The following is a 17149-nucleotide window of genomic DNA, read 5'->3' as shown; positions in this document are numbered from 1 at the left end:
CCTCACTCTACACCCCCCACCCCCAAACTCTGCTGGAGTCTCATTCTCACCATGGGGCACTTTGGTCCCAACCTGGCCAGCTTCCTGGAATTCAGCCCAAACCAATACTTTTGCGGACTCCCTGCAGGGTTTCAAAGAACCTTTCCCTGTAGTCACCAAGGAGGACGTTCCAGCCCCCTGGAATGTGCCTCGGACACTGGTGGGCAACTGCACCCCTCTTACCCCCCAAGTCAGCTGCTCACCCTCACCATCCCTACAGCCAGGAAAACAGCCAGGAATGACCCCAGGCCTGAGAGTAGGGGTCAAGTTTTTAAGAAGATGAAGCCGACTTCCAGGTCTAAAACTACCTTTATTTGTGGTTGGCGCTGCGTAAGACGCCTTTATCAATCAGCAGAATTATAAAACTGTACAGGAGGTACAAAAATAGGCTGTTTAACTTAGGTAATTACCCTCACATCAAGCTTTAAAAATACACATAAAAATTGTACAATCTGGCAGTTTATAAAATATAAAGCTAAAAAGAGGATTGTAGGTTCACAGAGAGGATTCTATCACACAATTAACACATACCCATTAAACAACTGTCCACAGAGAAGACACAATGGCACAGAATTTTTTTAAAAAAATCACTCAAAAAATAAAATTTTTACACTGACCAAATTTCTCACCCTTTAATGATAAAACTACTGTGAGGCGTCCATCCCATGGAAGGACACAGTATAACTTTTCTTTTTCCAGTTTTAAAATGGTCAGGGGTGTGTTGTCCAAAACAAATCGGATATGCTTTAAAAGCAAGTGCAATTATAGCTGGATATACGTCAGAGTAAAAATTAAATAAATATAAATAGGTTAAATAAATAGGTCCTGGCAAAAAGAACACTACGTAAGGTTTGCATTTGAGAATGCTGCATGGTTGACTGGTAATGCTCTCTAGGTAAGTGGGGATGCCCCCGTCACAGCTTTTGGGATACTGAAAAGGAACACTGTACCCGCCAAACACATACAGAGCACAGGGTGAGGCGAGTGGGGTGGGGACTTTGGCCGGAAGTGGAGGTTAAGGCTGCCCCAGGGGGAGGCTCATTGCAGATGCGCTCTTTGTGGTTTCCCAATGAATACAGAAAGGATTTACGCGCAGATACAAAAAACTGGAACCAGGGTTACTTGTGGGGGAAATCACTGTTTCATCAAGAAAACAAAGTACAGGATGAGGAGACACTTTGGTTTAAAAGATCATAGTCCAACCTGGGAAGGTGGCATTTTGGCTCATCTGTATGGGACACCCAGTGACTTTCTTCCAGGAAAGGCCAATGCCGGGCCACACTCAGCTGCAAGGACAACTCCAGGACGGTGAAGGAATCAGCAAGGAAGAGACACTGGGATATATGAAGAAGAAGGAGTTCAGACGCTACAAGAGCAGAGGATGTAGAGAGGCTCTGTCCAGGTGTGCTGTGCTGGCTCTTCCAGGGCTCGCGGCACAGAAGGCAGCAGAAGGCGAACCAGCCTACCTTCTGCGAGGACCTCCAGGCTGAGGACCCAATACACAGAGCGGGAGAGCGAAAGCACTCAGGAAACCCAAACCCAGCCGGAGCCCAACTTCTGAAGAGACAGCGGCCAAGAACAGAAAGGCCTACAACCCAGAGGCCCCCCACATCTGCGAGAGGCCGATCAGCAGCCACTGCATCTTTCACCGTGGTGTGAAAGAAGTGCAATGGTCAACAAATCACATTCACACAAAACCTTGCCCAAAGTTGATTCTGAGCAAGGCCTTTTCTTCTAGAGTTGGTAGAAAGAAAATACTTTGCGGGGCCCACTGACCTGTGGATCTTCTAATCCGTGTAATGGGTCAGAGTGAGGTCTCACTGGGAAGAGCCTAGGACGGCTACTGCACGGAGGGGGAGGGTTGAGGGAGAGCCCCTCTGCACCCAGGGTTTCAGAGACTTACCACGGACACCAATGATCCCCCAAAGTGCAAGTGCTCTGATGCCTAGTGACATGGGAGCTCTCGATAAACTGCAGTTAAAAGACTCAAGAAGCAACCGGAGAAATTCCGGCAGGCGTGCCAAAGACAGATTCAACACAGGATTTAATGAGAGTGTCCCTGGGATTCCCAACATATATGACTAAATTCTGTCATGACAATGAAGATAGTGTACTTCTAAAAAGTTAAACAGCCTTCCAGGAATCGTGCTAAAGATCAAATAGCTCCGCTGTGACAGGATGCACAAGGCTGCAGAGCCCTGTTCTAGCAAAGGACAGACACCTTCTCATTGTGCAGAGCACAACAGGAAACCAGGATTCTAGAGACGAGAGAGAGATGTGGCGGAGGATGCCCGAGCAGTTTGCACGACCGGGGTCCACATGAGACCTCTTCAAGCCACCTGAGGGGCTGAGGAGTGACCAGGTTCCTAAAAGTGACGGAGAGAAGGCTGATGGAGGACAGCTTCTCCTGGAGCCCTGATCTTTACTGTTTGTCGTCTCTCTCCCTCTACGCTCTCACAAAAGCAGAGGTTTTGCCTATCTTGTTCACCTCTGCGTCCCCAGCCCCTCGGATCCAGCCTGGCTCACCCCGCAAGTACCCAGAATCCAACACATCGAATACATGAATTTGAGAAGGTGGGTGGCTAGAAATGAAGAGAAGCAGAAAAGGCATGTGAAAAACAGTTGTCCTGGAGACAAGCTGGGCCCGAACAGCGAGACGACACAAACCCTGGGCAGCCAGAAGTGACTGGCTACTCCCCCAACGACACCGTTCGGCCACAAGACAGAAGCAGCACAGAGAGCCAACAGCCTGCCTGTCACTTGTTGCACCTTCTCCACCTGATTGCCTGGTGAGGGGGGGTGGGGCATCGCCGCTCAGGCCTGGCCGCAAAGTGACCACAGGGCCACAGGGACAATGGCATGGATGCAGCAGAGCAGGAAGAGGGCAGGCATCTGGCCGGGTTCCTGAAAAACGGGCGGTATGGCAGAAGACTCACCACAATGCCAGTCCAGAACACTGGGGTTCCCAGGTCTAGATGAGGTAACCGGTGAGGGTGGAGGATAACGCAGATGGAGGATAATGTGAATTTAAGGAAAAAAGTGACTCTGGGCATTATGAAAGGAAGGGAACTGAATTCTACGAAGACAGAAGGAGAGCTTTTGAGGAGTGGCCCTCAGTCCAATCTACCATCAGGAAGCATTTCACAGAAGAAACAGTGAGTTCTCGGTCCGTCAGGAACATCCTCACTCCCGAGTGGAGTCTTCGAGCTCCCCAGCCCTGAATGAAGCACGGGGACCCACTCCCCTGGCTGGACAAAGGACACGGGGAACACCTCCACACTGTAGCCTGCTCACATTTAACTGCTAAGGCTCTCGGTAGAGGAAAAGACAGGAATTTCTGACCGAAACTAAAGTTAAAAACTACACTAATTTTAGCAAAAAAAGATATTGACATAATTTAGGGAATATTACTTTGAAGTTGTTTAATGGATGTATATAACCCTGCTATACTGTTTTACTCCCGCAGCAGAGCATGTTCTGAACGTGAATGCTCTCTCTGGAGGGGGTGGAGACTTTTGGTACCCACAAAATAAAAACTGAATTATGTATCTTGCATTTATCTTCTTCACAAGGAAGCTTCAAGTTCAGCTTACTTATGCTAACATAGCATTCTACAGTATGATCAAAATATAAAGTTATTAAAATCTGCCAAGAGAAACATTAAAGTCTGCCCATGGAGCCGGGGGCGACCCTGGCCTCTTCTCCCGACCCCCTGGGCCGTCCTGCTGGCTCCAGGGATGGAGGAGCCTCATTGCCCACCTGCTGGCCGAGGACTCCCCCAGGGTGGCCGTGAGTGTCCCATTTGGCCTGCTCCCTTCTGGTCCCAAAGGCCTGTTCCTGCCTGGGTGCTGCTCTTCTTGATGGGGAACTTATCACCTCTTGCCCCCAAATGCTCCTAAACATCCCCCAAATCCACCAAAGGTCACCGATGTGCTGGGCTACCGTGGACTCAGGACAGAGCGTCCTCTTCGTTTCTAAGAGGTCTGCAGACACGGCCTCATGTTCCAGTGTGCGGTGCTCACCTGTCCCAACGCTGCGCCTCACACTCAAGACTCTTGCTGCCCCCAAGGAACACTGGTCAGAGTGAACTGGGAAACTCTGGGCGCGTTCGTGATGAGTGAGGCATCTCCGGTCCCCAGGAACGACACGCTGTGAACGACTTCCTCCTCCGTAACACCCCTCACCTCTGGAGCCCCACTTCAAGCAGAAGCTGCGCTTAGTGCTTCTTAGGCTCGCTGGCCGGGGAGAGAGATGCTCCTGGTCCCGGACACAGGCAAAACGTGGGATTCCCTCCTCTCTCTTCCTTACAGGCCCACAGGCTGACATCAAACAGGAAGTTGAAAAAAAAAAGTGTAAGTCTGAAGCAAGTGCATCCAGGAGAAGGCGGAGGATGCTTCTGTTGCTGCCTCTGGAATGGGCCCTCCTTGGCAGAGGACCCCCGACTGCTGAACTTTCGTGGTCAACATCTTCCCAGCTCCCTACAGGTCAGAACGGGTCATGGTTCCTGCTTCCTGGGGTCGGCATCATCCCCTGCTGGCTGCACTGTGGACAGCTCAAGGCACTTGGTTTGGGGAGCCTGGTCTCCTTGCCAAGCTGGGAGGCGTCAGGCTCGGGCTTGTAGAGACCAGGCCCACAGTCACAGCTGGGGCCACCAGAACGGAGGACCACCCTGGCTCAAAGGGTGTCTGGAGTCACTGGAGGCCGGGGCTCTGGGGGCTCGTGGAAGTAGTAGGGCTGGAAGAGCCGCTCGTGGCCGCACGGCTCCATGGCCCGGTAGGTATGGGAGAGGAGGTAGGGGAAGCGGGACGTGAAGTAGCGCACGAAGTCGTCAGGGAGGGAACCCAGCGTCTCCTGCACCTCCGCAGGGAGCTCCCGGTAGTGGTGCTTCTGCAAACAGGCGGACACACAGACACAGGGGTTAGCAGCTGGAAAGCCCAGGAAGCATGGGTAAAAGATTCTCTCGCTAGTCAAGGAAGATAGAACGTCAGTTGGTTCTCTGTCAAAGAGAAAAGACTCAGATACTCAACGGTCCATCCGCCTACCTTCCCTGCTTCCCCTCATTCAGGAGGGCGCCTCAGAGCTGAGTCAGGCCCAGGGCTGGGGAGGCAGGAAGGAGCTGCCCTACCAGAGTGGCCCACTGGCCAGATCCGTGTGGAAAGGTCCCCATCAAGGGAGTTTATGCCGTGCTGTCTCAGACAGGAACAGGGCACACACAAGTCAGCAGAGACCACAGATGACACCAGACAGCCCGCTTCCCAGAGCGAAACTCCTCACCTCAACATCCGGAAGAGAAAACCCGTCTAAGGGAACAAGTTGGCCCTGCGAGGTCAGAATTCTAGTACGAATGGAAGGACCCACAGAGAACAGAAAGGAGAAAGATGGCTGTAACCCCTGTCACCGGGACCACCGGGGGTTCACGCCCCTTACCTTGTTTCTCATGGCTCGGAGGAGGTCTCGAACGGAGCCACCTTTATAGGTTCTGAATTTCCGCAGATCTAGGGAAAAAACAAGGAATGCAATGTAACAAACCCATTTCTAAAGAAAAAAAATTCCCAGGGCTCCTGGGGACGAGCGATCAGACTGAAACACAACAGAACTATGCCACGCTCGGGGTTAAAGGAGTGTGTCCCCCAGAGTCAGCCTGACCGAGGGCAGCGCTATGAATGCCACCTCTGGGTTGCACCCACAAGTACAAACAACCATTAAGAGCACGGCACCCGTCACTAACCTGTCATTCAAAGAGACGAAAATGAAACCCACATCAGCGTAACAAACCCCAGAGGACACACCCACAAAAGCCTCAACCCTGAGAGGAGGATCTGGAGCCCAGACTGCCTGGAACTACCAGCAGAGCTTCTTAGAAACGGCTACTACTCTTGAAACGTTTCCGCCAACATGCATGGCTGGGGCGTCGGCGTGGTCACCTGTTTGCAGGGGGACGGTGATGTTCTCCCTCCAATCCATCTTCACCACAGCTCTCCCGCCTCGCTCCAGCTGCTTCACTATCGGGCCGTCCAGGGACTCCTTTTCTATTCGGTCACTCACGTCCTGTGAGGGTGACAAGGGCAGCAGATGATGGTCAGGGTGTGGAGGACTGGAAGCTGGAGGAGCGACACACACACACAAGTCACAGATTGGTCACTGCCACATGAGCCTCGGGCCTCAGGACTGACAGGAAGTGTTGTGCCTCGGTCCCTCCCAATCAGTCACCCTCTCCCCCACGAGTAGCCCCGTCTGTGGCTCACTGGGGAGAGACCCACACAGACCACCCCGTGACAGGGGGAGGTGTCACACCTCTCCACGAACCCTAATGCCGCACCCACGTCTCACCCCTGTGCACACACACCGCATCTCACACGGAGCCGTAGTGCAATCAACGTTCATCAATGAACAACAACAGCAGCTCAATTTTGATTTGCATCTTGGGCTTTTCTGTCAATGCAGGGAAACAGGACATGCTCAGATCCACAGCCGGTCCGCACTCCTCATACAAAGAGTTAGAAAAGACGGATGAAGGCCTCTTTGAGAGGAAGAAAGTTGCTGACAAGCGTGTGGGCTCCGGAGGCCCTGCCCTAGCCTCACACCCTGCCTTGTGTCTGAGGGCCACAGCCCAAGCCGAGCTCGAGGTCCAGCAGCTGAGGAAACGGAGCGAGGAGCCCCACATGTTTTGATGCAGCACAGACTCACTGGCCATAGTCTTTTCTTTCTTTGATGAAGATGAAGCCAGACTGGCTGACTCTCAAATTTACAGTGGCTAGAGGAAAGCCCTGGACGCCCTGTAGACACACACTTCTGCTGCAGAGCCGGGGTGGCTAGTTGAGACAACTCGAGACATGTGTGTTCACATGAGAGAAGGCTTGGAAAAATGAAGAGTTTAAATCTTAACCCACGGTAGGCTGGAGGTCCCTTTGTGTGAGCTTTATTCTTGTTCTACATCTTGTCATCATCAAAGGAACCTGGCTACTTTCCAGAAGTCCCTTGAGGACACCTGACCTCAGAACTGTAATGTTATGACCCATGGAACACAGTGAACAATCCTAATGTCCCTGGAAAATGGCACGAAACCCTCGCTTTCCCAATCCATCCAAACACTTAGTAAGCACCTGCTACATGCCAGGCAGTGCAGACACAGCAATGAACCGGAAGCCAACCACTGCTGCCCTCAAGGAGCTTCAACACTGGGGGCTAAGTCTCTAGTCAGATTCCAGGACAGGGCGATGGTCACTCCTAAACCCAAGCTTCACTCTGACCCAGCCCCGGGAAGAAAAGCACTGAGCCCGTGTGCTTGCTTTCCAGAGCTGGTGTGCTGGGTACGATGTGTTCTGACGAGCTATGCTGAACTGACACCGGGGAAGACTCTGAGAAACACGTTCCATTTCTACAAAAGCCACTGGGCGGGCAATACCACAAAGCCTTAAAACAGCCAAACCACCGACAGAGCTCATCTCTACTGATCCTATTAATTTCACGTCTCAGAATCCAACGTAAGCAAAAAGAGATCTGGACAAAGATTAGGTAAAAGAGGATAGAAAGAATCCAATGTAAGTAAATGTTTAGATTTAGGAGACTCGAATGAAATTATATAATGCCTAAGATTTGCTTCACAGTAATCTGAGGTGGAGATTCGAGGAGGGAGTAGAGGTTCAGTTATTAATTGCTGGAGCGGGAGAATGGATAAAGGGGAGTTCATGATAGTATTCCCTCTACTTTTGTGTGTATTTGAAAGTTCCCATAACCTAAGGTTTTTAATTTATGGCACATCCATAGGATGAAGTACCAGAGTCATTAAAAATTTAGAACTTTAACATGGAAAAAGAGTATGTTAAAACACTACATTTACAGGGGCGCCTGGGTGGCTCAGTTGGTTAAGCGACTGTCTTCGGCTCAGGTCATGATCCTGGAGTCCCGGGATCGAGTCCCACATCGGGCTCCCTGCTCAGCGGGGAGTCTGCTTCTCCCTCTGATCCTCTTCCCTCTCGTGCTTTCTATCTCTCATTCTCTCTCTCAAATAAATAAATAAAATCTTTTAAAAAACAAAACAAAAAAAACTACATTTACTACTGCAAATACTACTAATGCTATTAATACTGTAATGAAATACTGTATCAAAATATTAGGTACTGAGAAAAGAAAAGGATACAAAATTGTATATACAGTTTGACCCTAATCACACTTTTAGCTATATGAAGAAAATATGTTAAAACGCCAACCATGGTTATCTCTTGCTTTCCAGGGACATTTTCCAGGGACATTAGGATTGTTCACTGTGTTCCATGGGTCATAACATTACAGTTCTGAGGTCAGGTGTCCTCAAGGGACTTCTGGAAAGTAGCCAGGTTCCTTTGATGATGACAAGATGTAGAACAAGAATAAAGCAAGTTATGGGATTAGGAGTCATTTGTTTCATTGTCTTTTGCTCTGTTTTTTAAAATCTGGGAGAAGTTAAATGAAGGCTTTTGATTAAAAAACCAAAAACCCAAGAGACTGACCTGAAAGAACTGCAGCTGCTTTTCCAGGCTCCAGAAGAACGGATGTTTCAGCACGTGCTTCGCGGACGGGCGTTTCTGAGGATCCATTGCGATCATCTTCTCTATTAATTCCCGGGCAATGACATCTTCTACAAAGGAGGAAAACAAGCAAGGAACTCATTATCACTGGCCCACAGTCGCCGTGAAATACCTGAACCTTAACAGCACGTGTGCCTTTTGACTCAAGATTCTACCGACTGGAGCTCACTGCAATAATGGAATTAAGAACAAACGTCAGCTGATGCGGGGGTCGGGTCTGGGAAAACAAGTAATTGGAGATACCCACTAGTGGAGGCTCTGGTAATGCTGCCTCCAGGCCCTGGGCTGTGCTCTTAAAATGATGATGCCCTGTGGAGCACCTGTGGAGCACCGATCAACAGGGAGAGGGGTTCGATGGCATGTACGATTTACCTCCATGTTTTACAAAAGGACGCACCCCTGTCTAATTAGAAGACTGGAATAAGATACACAAAGGTATTAATAGCAGGAATTCATCACGGTGTAAAGGAGTTGTGGGTCTTTATGCTAACCTTTTGTTTCTACAGGGAATAAGGAAAATTAATCCATGAGCAAAACAGTAAGTTAGTTTTAATTTTTTTTTAAAGATTTTGACTGAGAGAGTGCACACACATGCGCGCAGGGGAGGGTCAGAGGGAGATGGAGAGAGAGTCCCAAGCAGACTCCATGCTGAGTGCAGAGCCTGATGTGGGGCTCGATCTCATGATCCTGAGATCATGACCTGAGCCGAAATCAAGAGTCAGACGGTTAACCGACTGAACCACCCAGGTGCCCCAGTTTTAATTTTTGAAAAAGGTGGCACTGGGTGTCATGGGTCAATTATAACACAGGAAACCCTGAAGTCAGGAAGAAAGACTTGTTGCCCCTGCACCCGGACAGCAAGACCCAGCCTGTCTGTCCCCAGCCCAGACCACACCCACTGACCACTGGCCTGCACACAAGAGTTTACAGAGCATGGACTGTTTTCCTGAATGTCGGTGCAGGAAGGGACCTCAGGTTACTTAACCCCTCACAAGTCACAAGCAGGAAAATAGAGGTCCCCAAAGGGGGCCTTGCCCAGGTCACACAGGTCATTGGGTGACCTGAAGGAACCTCAGAGCTGCCGGGCTTTAGGAGGAGGTGCTCCAAAGACAACCTACCCAACCTTCTACCAGCTTTGGAATGAGTCATCAATTCACGGAGGCCCACAGGGCAAGCAGTTGGAAAGAAGGGCCTCGGGGGGCACAGAGCCGGCACCCTTCCAGGCCAAGGGTCCACCTGGGCAGCTGGGGTGGCTCCCGACCCCTCCCGCCCTGCGGCCCGCTCACCGTGCTTCTCGGGGTGCAAGCAGTCGAGGCTGTAGGCACCCAGGAGGATGTTGGCCTGCCGCTGCAGGGACTTGCCAAAAGGGTGGCTGCCTTCCGAGATCACATAGTAAAAGACACAGCCTGCAGAGAAGATGTCCACTGTGTAGGTCTGAAAAGAGAGGCAGGGTGTGAGAGGCCTTCTGGAGAATTCTCATCCTCAGCCTCAGCAGCAGTGAGGACCGGAGTGTTGCTGCCGCTTCTCCCACCTTGAAGGGGTCCCGGGAGACTCGTCTAGCATGTTGGCAGTGCCCAAAGCTGCGCCGGCCCCCGGCAAGGGCTGAGGCCATGTTGGCGTTCACAGCGGGGAACGTGGGCTCTAGAGCTGATGGGCTGGGGCTGGAAGTGACTGGAAAAGTTGGAGGGGGGGAGAGTAATTGCCCATATATGTCCCTTTCATTCATCTGAATGGCAGACCATATGGAAAGTGCCAGCAGCATGCTGTTCACACAGAAGCTCTTTGACAAAGAAATGTCATTCTTCATGTGCCACAGCCCCCAAGTCTTAAATTCAGAGGCTGTCACTCCTGAAGAGGCAAGAGGCTGAGAGTTGTGTCCAGTGCTCACCGGGTTGTCCTTGCAGTCTTCGCTCAACATCTCTGGAGCGATCCAGCCTTCCGTGCCCGGCACTCCTGAGCGGCGGCTGAAACTGTGCCGGCCTACCGCCAGCTTCTTGCAGAGGCCGAAGTCCGAGATCATGGCCTTGGTCCTGCCATGCGCGTTGGGCATGGAGAGGAGAATGTTGTGGGGCTTCAGGTCTCTATGAACTAATAGAACGCTCCAGATCAGTCCCATATTTACCATGAGTAGTGTCAGGGAGGGCACTTTCTCTGACTCCCAGCAGGCCTGCTGCCACCTCTAAGGGTTCTGGTCTGTGACTATGAAAGGTTCCTCCTCAAATTCTTATTGTCAAAAGGCCACCTAAAAACCCCACGTGCATGCCAGCGATGAAGCATAGATTCTCAGCAGAGGGATGCACCACGCCAGCAGTTGGCCACCCTCCCCAACCTACCCCCTCAGCTGGGGTGCGGCCTGGGAAAGGGAAGCTTCTCACCAATGTTGAGGGAGTGGAGATGGGCCAGGCCTGAGGTGGTCTGCTGCAGCAAGGTGATGGGCTCCAGGCCGAGGTGGGCAAAGTCCTTCTGCTCCACGTACTGCAAGAGACACCATGGCCAGGTCATGTACAAAGCCCCTCTGCAGAGAGGGGCCCCTCTGCACAGCATGTTCTTTCTTTCTTTCAAGTGATTCAATTTTATTTAGAAAAGTCCTGCCTGCAGCTTTTTGCTTTAACATTTGGGATTAGGTCAGCTCATTTTCTTTGCTCCTATTTTAAGAAAGAAATGGGAAGTTTTACTGACAACATTCTCTGCCCAAATCCACATTTGCCAACAGACTTTCTCCTGAAGCTATAGGCTCACTTAAAAAACCAGAAGTTCTGGTGGACTAGTATACAGTGATAAAGGTAAGAGAGCAAGGAATTCAAGTTCATGGCCTCATAGAGGTAAACCTGCACGTGCAGCCAGCTAACACCAAGAGAGGTTCACAGTCAGCCTGGTGACGGAGCAAAAGGAGATCACTGGAGGATCTCAAAGACCTGACTCCTCAACCAGCATCCTCCAAGCCCACACCAGCCCTGACCAGTGGTGAGAACAACTGCAGGGTTTCCTGGAGGCACAGGGAGACAGACACCAACTGCACCCAAAGATTGCCCCACCCAACTGAAGCTGAGGTGCTGAAAACGCTCTCTGTTTGGATTGTTTGTGGTTAAATGGGCGTGTGCCCCTGTCAAACGCACCAAACTGGTCACTGAAATGAGTAGGCTACGTTATAACTTCAATAAAGTAAATATAGAGAAATAAAAGAAAAAGAAATTGCAGTCCCTCGAGCCACTGCCGCCGGGAGGAGGAAGGCTGCAGTGGCCCTGGCAAGGCCGCCCCCAGGGCCCCCACCTCCTGCAGGGTGGCCGCACACAACTCGATGGCAATGTACTGGAACTGCCGGTCCCTCTCTGTGCAGAAGTAACGGATCACGTTGGGGTGCTCATCCGATTCTCGAAGTAGCTGGACTTCGCGGTCCGCGAAACTGAAACACTCAGGGAGGATCCTCTTGACAGCCACGTCACGGTTGTCAAACATGCCCCTGAGGACAAGGATCAGGGGCTGGGTTGGGGGGGCAAGCCAGACTGTGGAGACGAGAGACCCACGGACCCACCGTGCTCCTTGTCCCGTGAGCCAGCAGCCGCCTTGTGAGCCTCACAGCCCTGACCAACCATCGCTTCCTCCCAGGAGGTGAACTCCTGCGTCTTGGCACCACACCACCGCTGTGATCCCACTGCACCCCTGGAGCCTGGCCTGCCACCCGCAAGCTGACAGGTACTGGGACAGGCGGTGAAGTCACAGAGCTCCCGGGGCCACTCACCGGTACACAATCGTACCCTCAGCTCCGTGACCCAGCACGTCCTTGGGACAGAATGAAATCTTCCCAACTATCACCATGCTGGTTTCCTCATCTGGGACAAAAACAGGAAGAAGTGGTTTTAAACAAACACAATCTAAAACACCTTGAGGCCAGAATGGTGCGAGCTTCCTGAGCTCAGATTCAGAGACGGGACCTCTCAGGCTGTATGTTCCCAGCCCACGGTAGGCAAGAACCCGCGGGGTCCACTCCCCGACTGACGCCCAGGACCTCGGCCTCCCCTGCCTCCTGCCCTCCATTCCTGCCTCTGCATTACTCTCAGGAGACGGGTTCCCCACAGATGCACCTATGATTACCACCTGAACCCTTCAGGGAGCAGCAGTGGATGTGCAAATGAAGAGGCCAGAAGCGGCCTCCAGCTTGAGACTGGGGCTCAGGTCTCTTGCACGAGCTCTGCATCCATCCCCTCAGAATATTGCCCAGACGGCCGGTCTGAGCCAACCCCCCAGAGGAATGTGGGTCAACAATGGCACTGTCACACGGGGCCCCTGGCTGGCATCAGGAACGCTCTCAAGCCAGACACCCAGTGGACCTCTGGCCAGCAGCAACTGCCAGCCCTCATGGAGCAAGATGGGTCCCCCAAAGGGCCCCTGAGGGGGAAAGGTCCTGGGATGGCATGGAAGCCCGGGGCCGCCAGAGTGACAGGGAATGAGGCGAGAACACTGTGAACCCTTAGAAATGGCACTCCATAATCCCATGCAGACTCCCCGGGAGGACCTGGTACTTTATGGTTCTCAGACTGTGTTCAAAGGAAAGAGAAGACAGCAACTTGCTTTACCCTCATCGTCCTGCTCCAGGAAGGGGCTGGTGCCAGCCTTGGAGGCCGAGCCAGTGGAGTGCAGCGAGTGGTTGGAGGCTCTGGGGGACGTGCTGGGGCTGCTGGTACCCGAGCTCTCGGAGTATAGGCCGGACGAGTCCAAGAGCTCAGCATCCTGAGCCATGTCTCCAGGTGGATGGAAGGGCAGCTGCTGTTGCAGGAGCTGGATTTTCTCTAGTTCCTTCTGGAACTGCTGGTGCTGGAGCTGCTGCTGCTGCTGCATGCTCTGGGAAGAGAGAGACACGTCCAGACAAGTGCAGCCTGCTCCCCCAGGGACACAGGCAGGCCAGCAGAGAGGGCTCCCTGTGGCAGAAGAAGCAGGTACCCTTTACGGAACCCCACAGGGCGGGCCGAGACCAGTGAGAAGGCACAGGAGGCAGGATGGGTTCTTGCCAGTTAGTATTTCCCAGGAAAGCCCAGTTCCCCTGCTGGAGGGGCCCGGCAGGGGCAAGAGGGAGGACTCTGCTGTAGGTGGAGGCTAAGCCAGATGAAGGGTGCGGGGGGGGGTCCATTTAATTCTAAAATTCTGGGACTTCTATGAAAGTCTGGGAGTTGTTACAAACAAGGAACCAAACAGAACATGGTGGATACAGGAAGACCTGGGCTTGCTGTCTACCACGGTTGTGTACTCCATAGAGGTTGGCACACAGATGGTCACCAATCCAGACAGGCAGAGGAAGCAGCTGGGGCTCACAGCCTCACAGCCTGGATGTGGCTGAAACACGTGGCCTGGCCAAGTCCCAATCCCCCCATTTCACCATGCTGCCTTCCCCACCTCCCCTACTCCTCTCATCTATTCTGGAAAATTCGTTGTCATAATTTGAAGTAGCAGTGATCCGTGATTATCACTGCCTGTGTGTGGGAAGGTCACTGAAGGGACGGCTGTGTAGCCAATCCCCCCTGGGAGTTTTCTGGCTCTCATGTACACCCCCACACTCTCTTTCTCTGAACTTGGGTTCAAATCCTGGAAATGCCCCCTACCAGCTGAGTAACCTTGGGAAAGTTATTTAACTTCCCCAGAGCTTAGCTTCTTCATTTGTGGGTAGGGCACAGCAATAATGATTTCATAGAACTGTGTGAGGTAAAATATAAAACAATGCAAGTGAACCCATTTGCACAAATGGAAGAGTTAGTCACTCCCATTCCTGTAGGGGACATGAGCTTCCTGGACACTAGTATTCTAAGGTGATGACACTTCAGTGCTCTGAGCAACCTGATGAAGGAATATTCTAGAATGTTTTATCCAACTGACAACCTATTCAACTATGTAATCTTAGCTGACTCATTTCCAATAGAAAGTGGAAGGAATGCCACCTTTTTCACTCTAGCTGGTAAGTGGATTTTCATCTATCATGCCTATTCTTAAAAAGGAAAATACAGTTGACTATTCGAAATGACCTGCAAAAGCAAGGTTTACAAATCAGCTTTTACAATCAGTTAACTCTAAGACATAGGTTAAAAAAAAAAAACAACTGTCCTTTCCTGAGAAACTAGTGTCTTTTTAACTACAATGTTTCTGAAGATAAGCAAATACTAACTTTGATATGTGAAAGGAAACGTATCTGCTTGTCTGCCATGTGCGTCGCTGTGCATGGAGCTCACGGACACCAGATGACCAGTACAGAAGTTCAGAAACACCCGGGAGGGCAAAGTGAAGGGGCACAGCTTTACCAAGGGGTAGGTGATGATGAAGGCCACCCAGCCGATGAGCAGGAAGGTGCTCAGGATGATGGTGGCAATGTCCTTGAGCATGGAGTCCACGGGGGCCTCGGGCTTGGCAGGGGCATGCTCGTATTTCTCTTCCACATCCTGTGAAACGGTGGTAGGCGCGTTTTCTGAAGTCTGGTCAACCAGGTTGATAACCTTGTATGGGACAGAGTGATGTAGTCACTGAACAATTTCTGGCCAGATATAAATGAGCCAAATGGTCAAGAGTAGCCATGACTACTGGGAAGGATCATACTGTAGAATGTGCTGGGTTTTTTTTTTTTCTTAAGCTCACCAGAGATCACATGGCCAAATAATCACTGCCTTTATCAAAGTGACTATCTTGAGAGGCCAGGCTTTATTGCCGTGAGGTTATCAGTACTCAAAAACAGTTCTAAGAGCAGTACTTTTGGAAGGGCCTTCAGATCCTATATTCTTTTGAAAAGCCTCGCTAAAGGCAAAGACATCCTCCTTTGAGGATAGATTTGATATTTGGGAAAACTCTGATGTCATCGGTGACAAAGTCTGGTGAAAAGGTTGATAGTCACTTTAATAAAACCATTTCACATTAAAAAGGAAAACCCTGCGTGTGCACACATGTGGCTGAAGAACAATAAAGCAGCTTGCTTCTGTTGCTTGTAAACTTTCAGGGCAACTCCAAAAGCAAAATCATTTTTCTCACATATCCCACTATTTTTCAAAGTTTCTGAAAAGCATCAGAAGCTTTTGTTAAAGACAATTTTACTTGGAAGCCTAAAATTAAACCAGATAAAAGCGGACCTCCCATCTCAGCTTCCGGGAGTCTCTAGGACTCCAAGAACAGTTTCGAAAAATGCATCGATGTGTTCTCAAACATCCAGTGTCCCAGGAGTGCCGTCACCGTTTGCCCAGTGAGGCGAACACACAGCCTCCTGGCAAGCGCAGACCTTGGCATCACCCGCCCTGCACACACCTCCCCCCTGCCCCCCGCCCCCAGACTTCTGCCTGTGCTTCTCTCCCCTCTGGCTGCCTCACTCCCATGGTGTATGGGGTGGGGGCGGCACAGCTGGTGGGGAGCAGACAGCTGAGGAATGTCTGCTGAGCATGTGACCAGGAACACTTGGTTATATTCGGTCAAGTGTTTGTTAAAAAGGTTGTCTTGTTGCCATATAAATGCACCTCAGAGTATTATAGTGGAGTTTTTAAAAGCTCTGTTCAAGTTTGGATGATTATTAAAATCTTAACTGTGGCTATCTCTGGGCATTAGATTAAGGGTCTGTCTTATTTTCTTCTCTATACTTTTATTTTCTACGTGTTTAGTGGTAGATACGAGTGATTTTAATAAGATCAACATCAGATCAAGACCTTATGGCACCAAAGTTTTCCAAAATACCTGTCTTAGGACTCAGTGTGCTTCTCTAACTGGCTACCTCCAAAGACGACAGGCAACTCGAGATGTTTCGCTCTAGAGTCTTAAACAGCTACATAATTTTCCTTCCCTTTCTCTCTGAGCCCTACAGTGAACTTGCAGTGATCTCGGTCCCCATATCAGCCAGCCCCCCTCGTCTTTCTCAGACCTTGCCCATAGTCCAGGCCCCTCTCAGGCTCGAGTCCCCTGTTGCAGGGTTGCAGGAGTTGCCAAGTCTAAATGGCTTCTCTGGACCCCCTCCCCACCCCACTGGCCATGCTGGAATCCCCCCCCTGCAGAACCACCCTCCCACCTTCTCCAACTGCTCTGTGCCACAGAAGGCGGCCACCTATGGGCACAGCAGAGTCTCCCTGCCCTCTGGTTCCTGATTGGGACACCAGCAGATGGGGCAGGGGGAGGGAAAGGAGGTCCAATTCTTTGGGGTTGCTGAGTATGTCAACTGAATCTCCATGCTTTCCACTGCCACCTCCCAACTTCAGGCTAAAGGATGCTAAAAGAACCCCTAGGGCTATCCACACCTGTGCGAATAATCCCTTTCTTAACTCCCCTCTGACCATCCTAATCTGGGTGGCCATCTGCGTCCAGCTGAGACCCTGCCTGGCACTCTGTCTCTCCAGAGCTGCAGGAGGGCAGCCCAGGTCAGAGGCTCACGGCAGCTACCACCTGGGTGGGCCTCCCTGCTGCCCAAATCTCCATTCTGTGGGCACGCTGGGTCCCTGCCAGACCAAGCCTCTACCAGACCAAGCAGCCAAGCCGGCCGCTTCCAAAGGGCCACTCGTGGCTTCATGAAGCTTCAGTCTCCTGCCTCCTCTTCT

General features: G+C 51.3%; 1 protein-coding gene across 2 annotated transcripts in view; it reads right to left on the bottom strand.

Annotated features, from left to right (window-relative positions):
• Positions 1 to 329: 329 nt before the first annotated feature.
• ERN1 (endoplasmic reticulum to nucleus signaling 1) overlaps positions 330 to 17149 on the bottom strand; it is a 78813-nt gene continuing 61993 nt past the window's right edge. For both annotated transcript variants that reach the window (XM_028087404.2, XM_028087408.2), the window contains exons 12-22: positions 14891 to 15082; positions 13181 to 13445; positions 12346 to 12436; positions 11877 to 12066; positions 10982 to 11081; positions 10495 to 10694; positions 9893 to 10040; positions 8529 to 8656; positions 5964 to 6087; positions 5467 to 5534; positions 330 to 4926 (exon numbers count right to left, since the gene is read on the bottom strand). In XM_028087404.2, the coding sequence (XP_027943205.1) occupies positions 4714 to 4926; positions 5467 to 5534; positions 5964 to 6087; positions 8529 to 8656; positions 9893 to 10040; positions 10495 to 10694; positions 10982 to 11081; positions 11877 to 12066; positions 12346 to 12436; positions 13181 to 13445; positions 14891 to 15082 (1719 nt within the window). In that variant the 3' untranslated portion in view covers positions 330 to 4713. The remainder of the gene's footprint in view (positions 4927 to 5466; positions 5535 to 5963; positions 6088 to 8528; positions 8657 to 9892; positions 10041 to 10494; positions 10695 to 10981; positions 11082 to 11876; positions 12067 to 12345; positions 12437 to 13180; positions 13446 to 14890; positions 15083 to 17149) is intronic.

The sequence above is a fragment of the Eumetopias jubatus genome, unplaced genomic scaffold, assembly GCF_037043125.1.
Source record: "Eumetopias jubatus isolate StellerSeaLion01/CBP00866 unplaced genomic scaffold, mEumJub1_p1.0 scaffold_10, whole genome shotgun sequence".
Lineage (NCBI taxonomy): Eukaryota > Metazoa > Chordata > Mammalia > Carnivora > Otariidae > Eumetopias > Eumetopias jubatus.
This window is presented reverse-complemented; position numbering and strand designations above follow the sequence as displayed.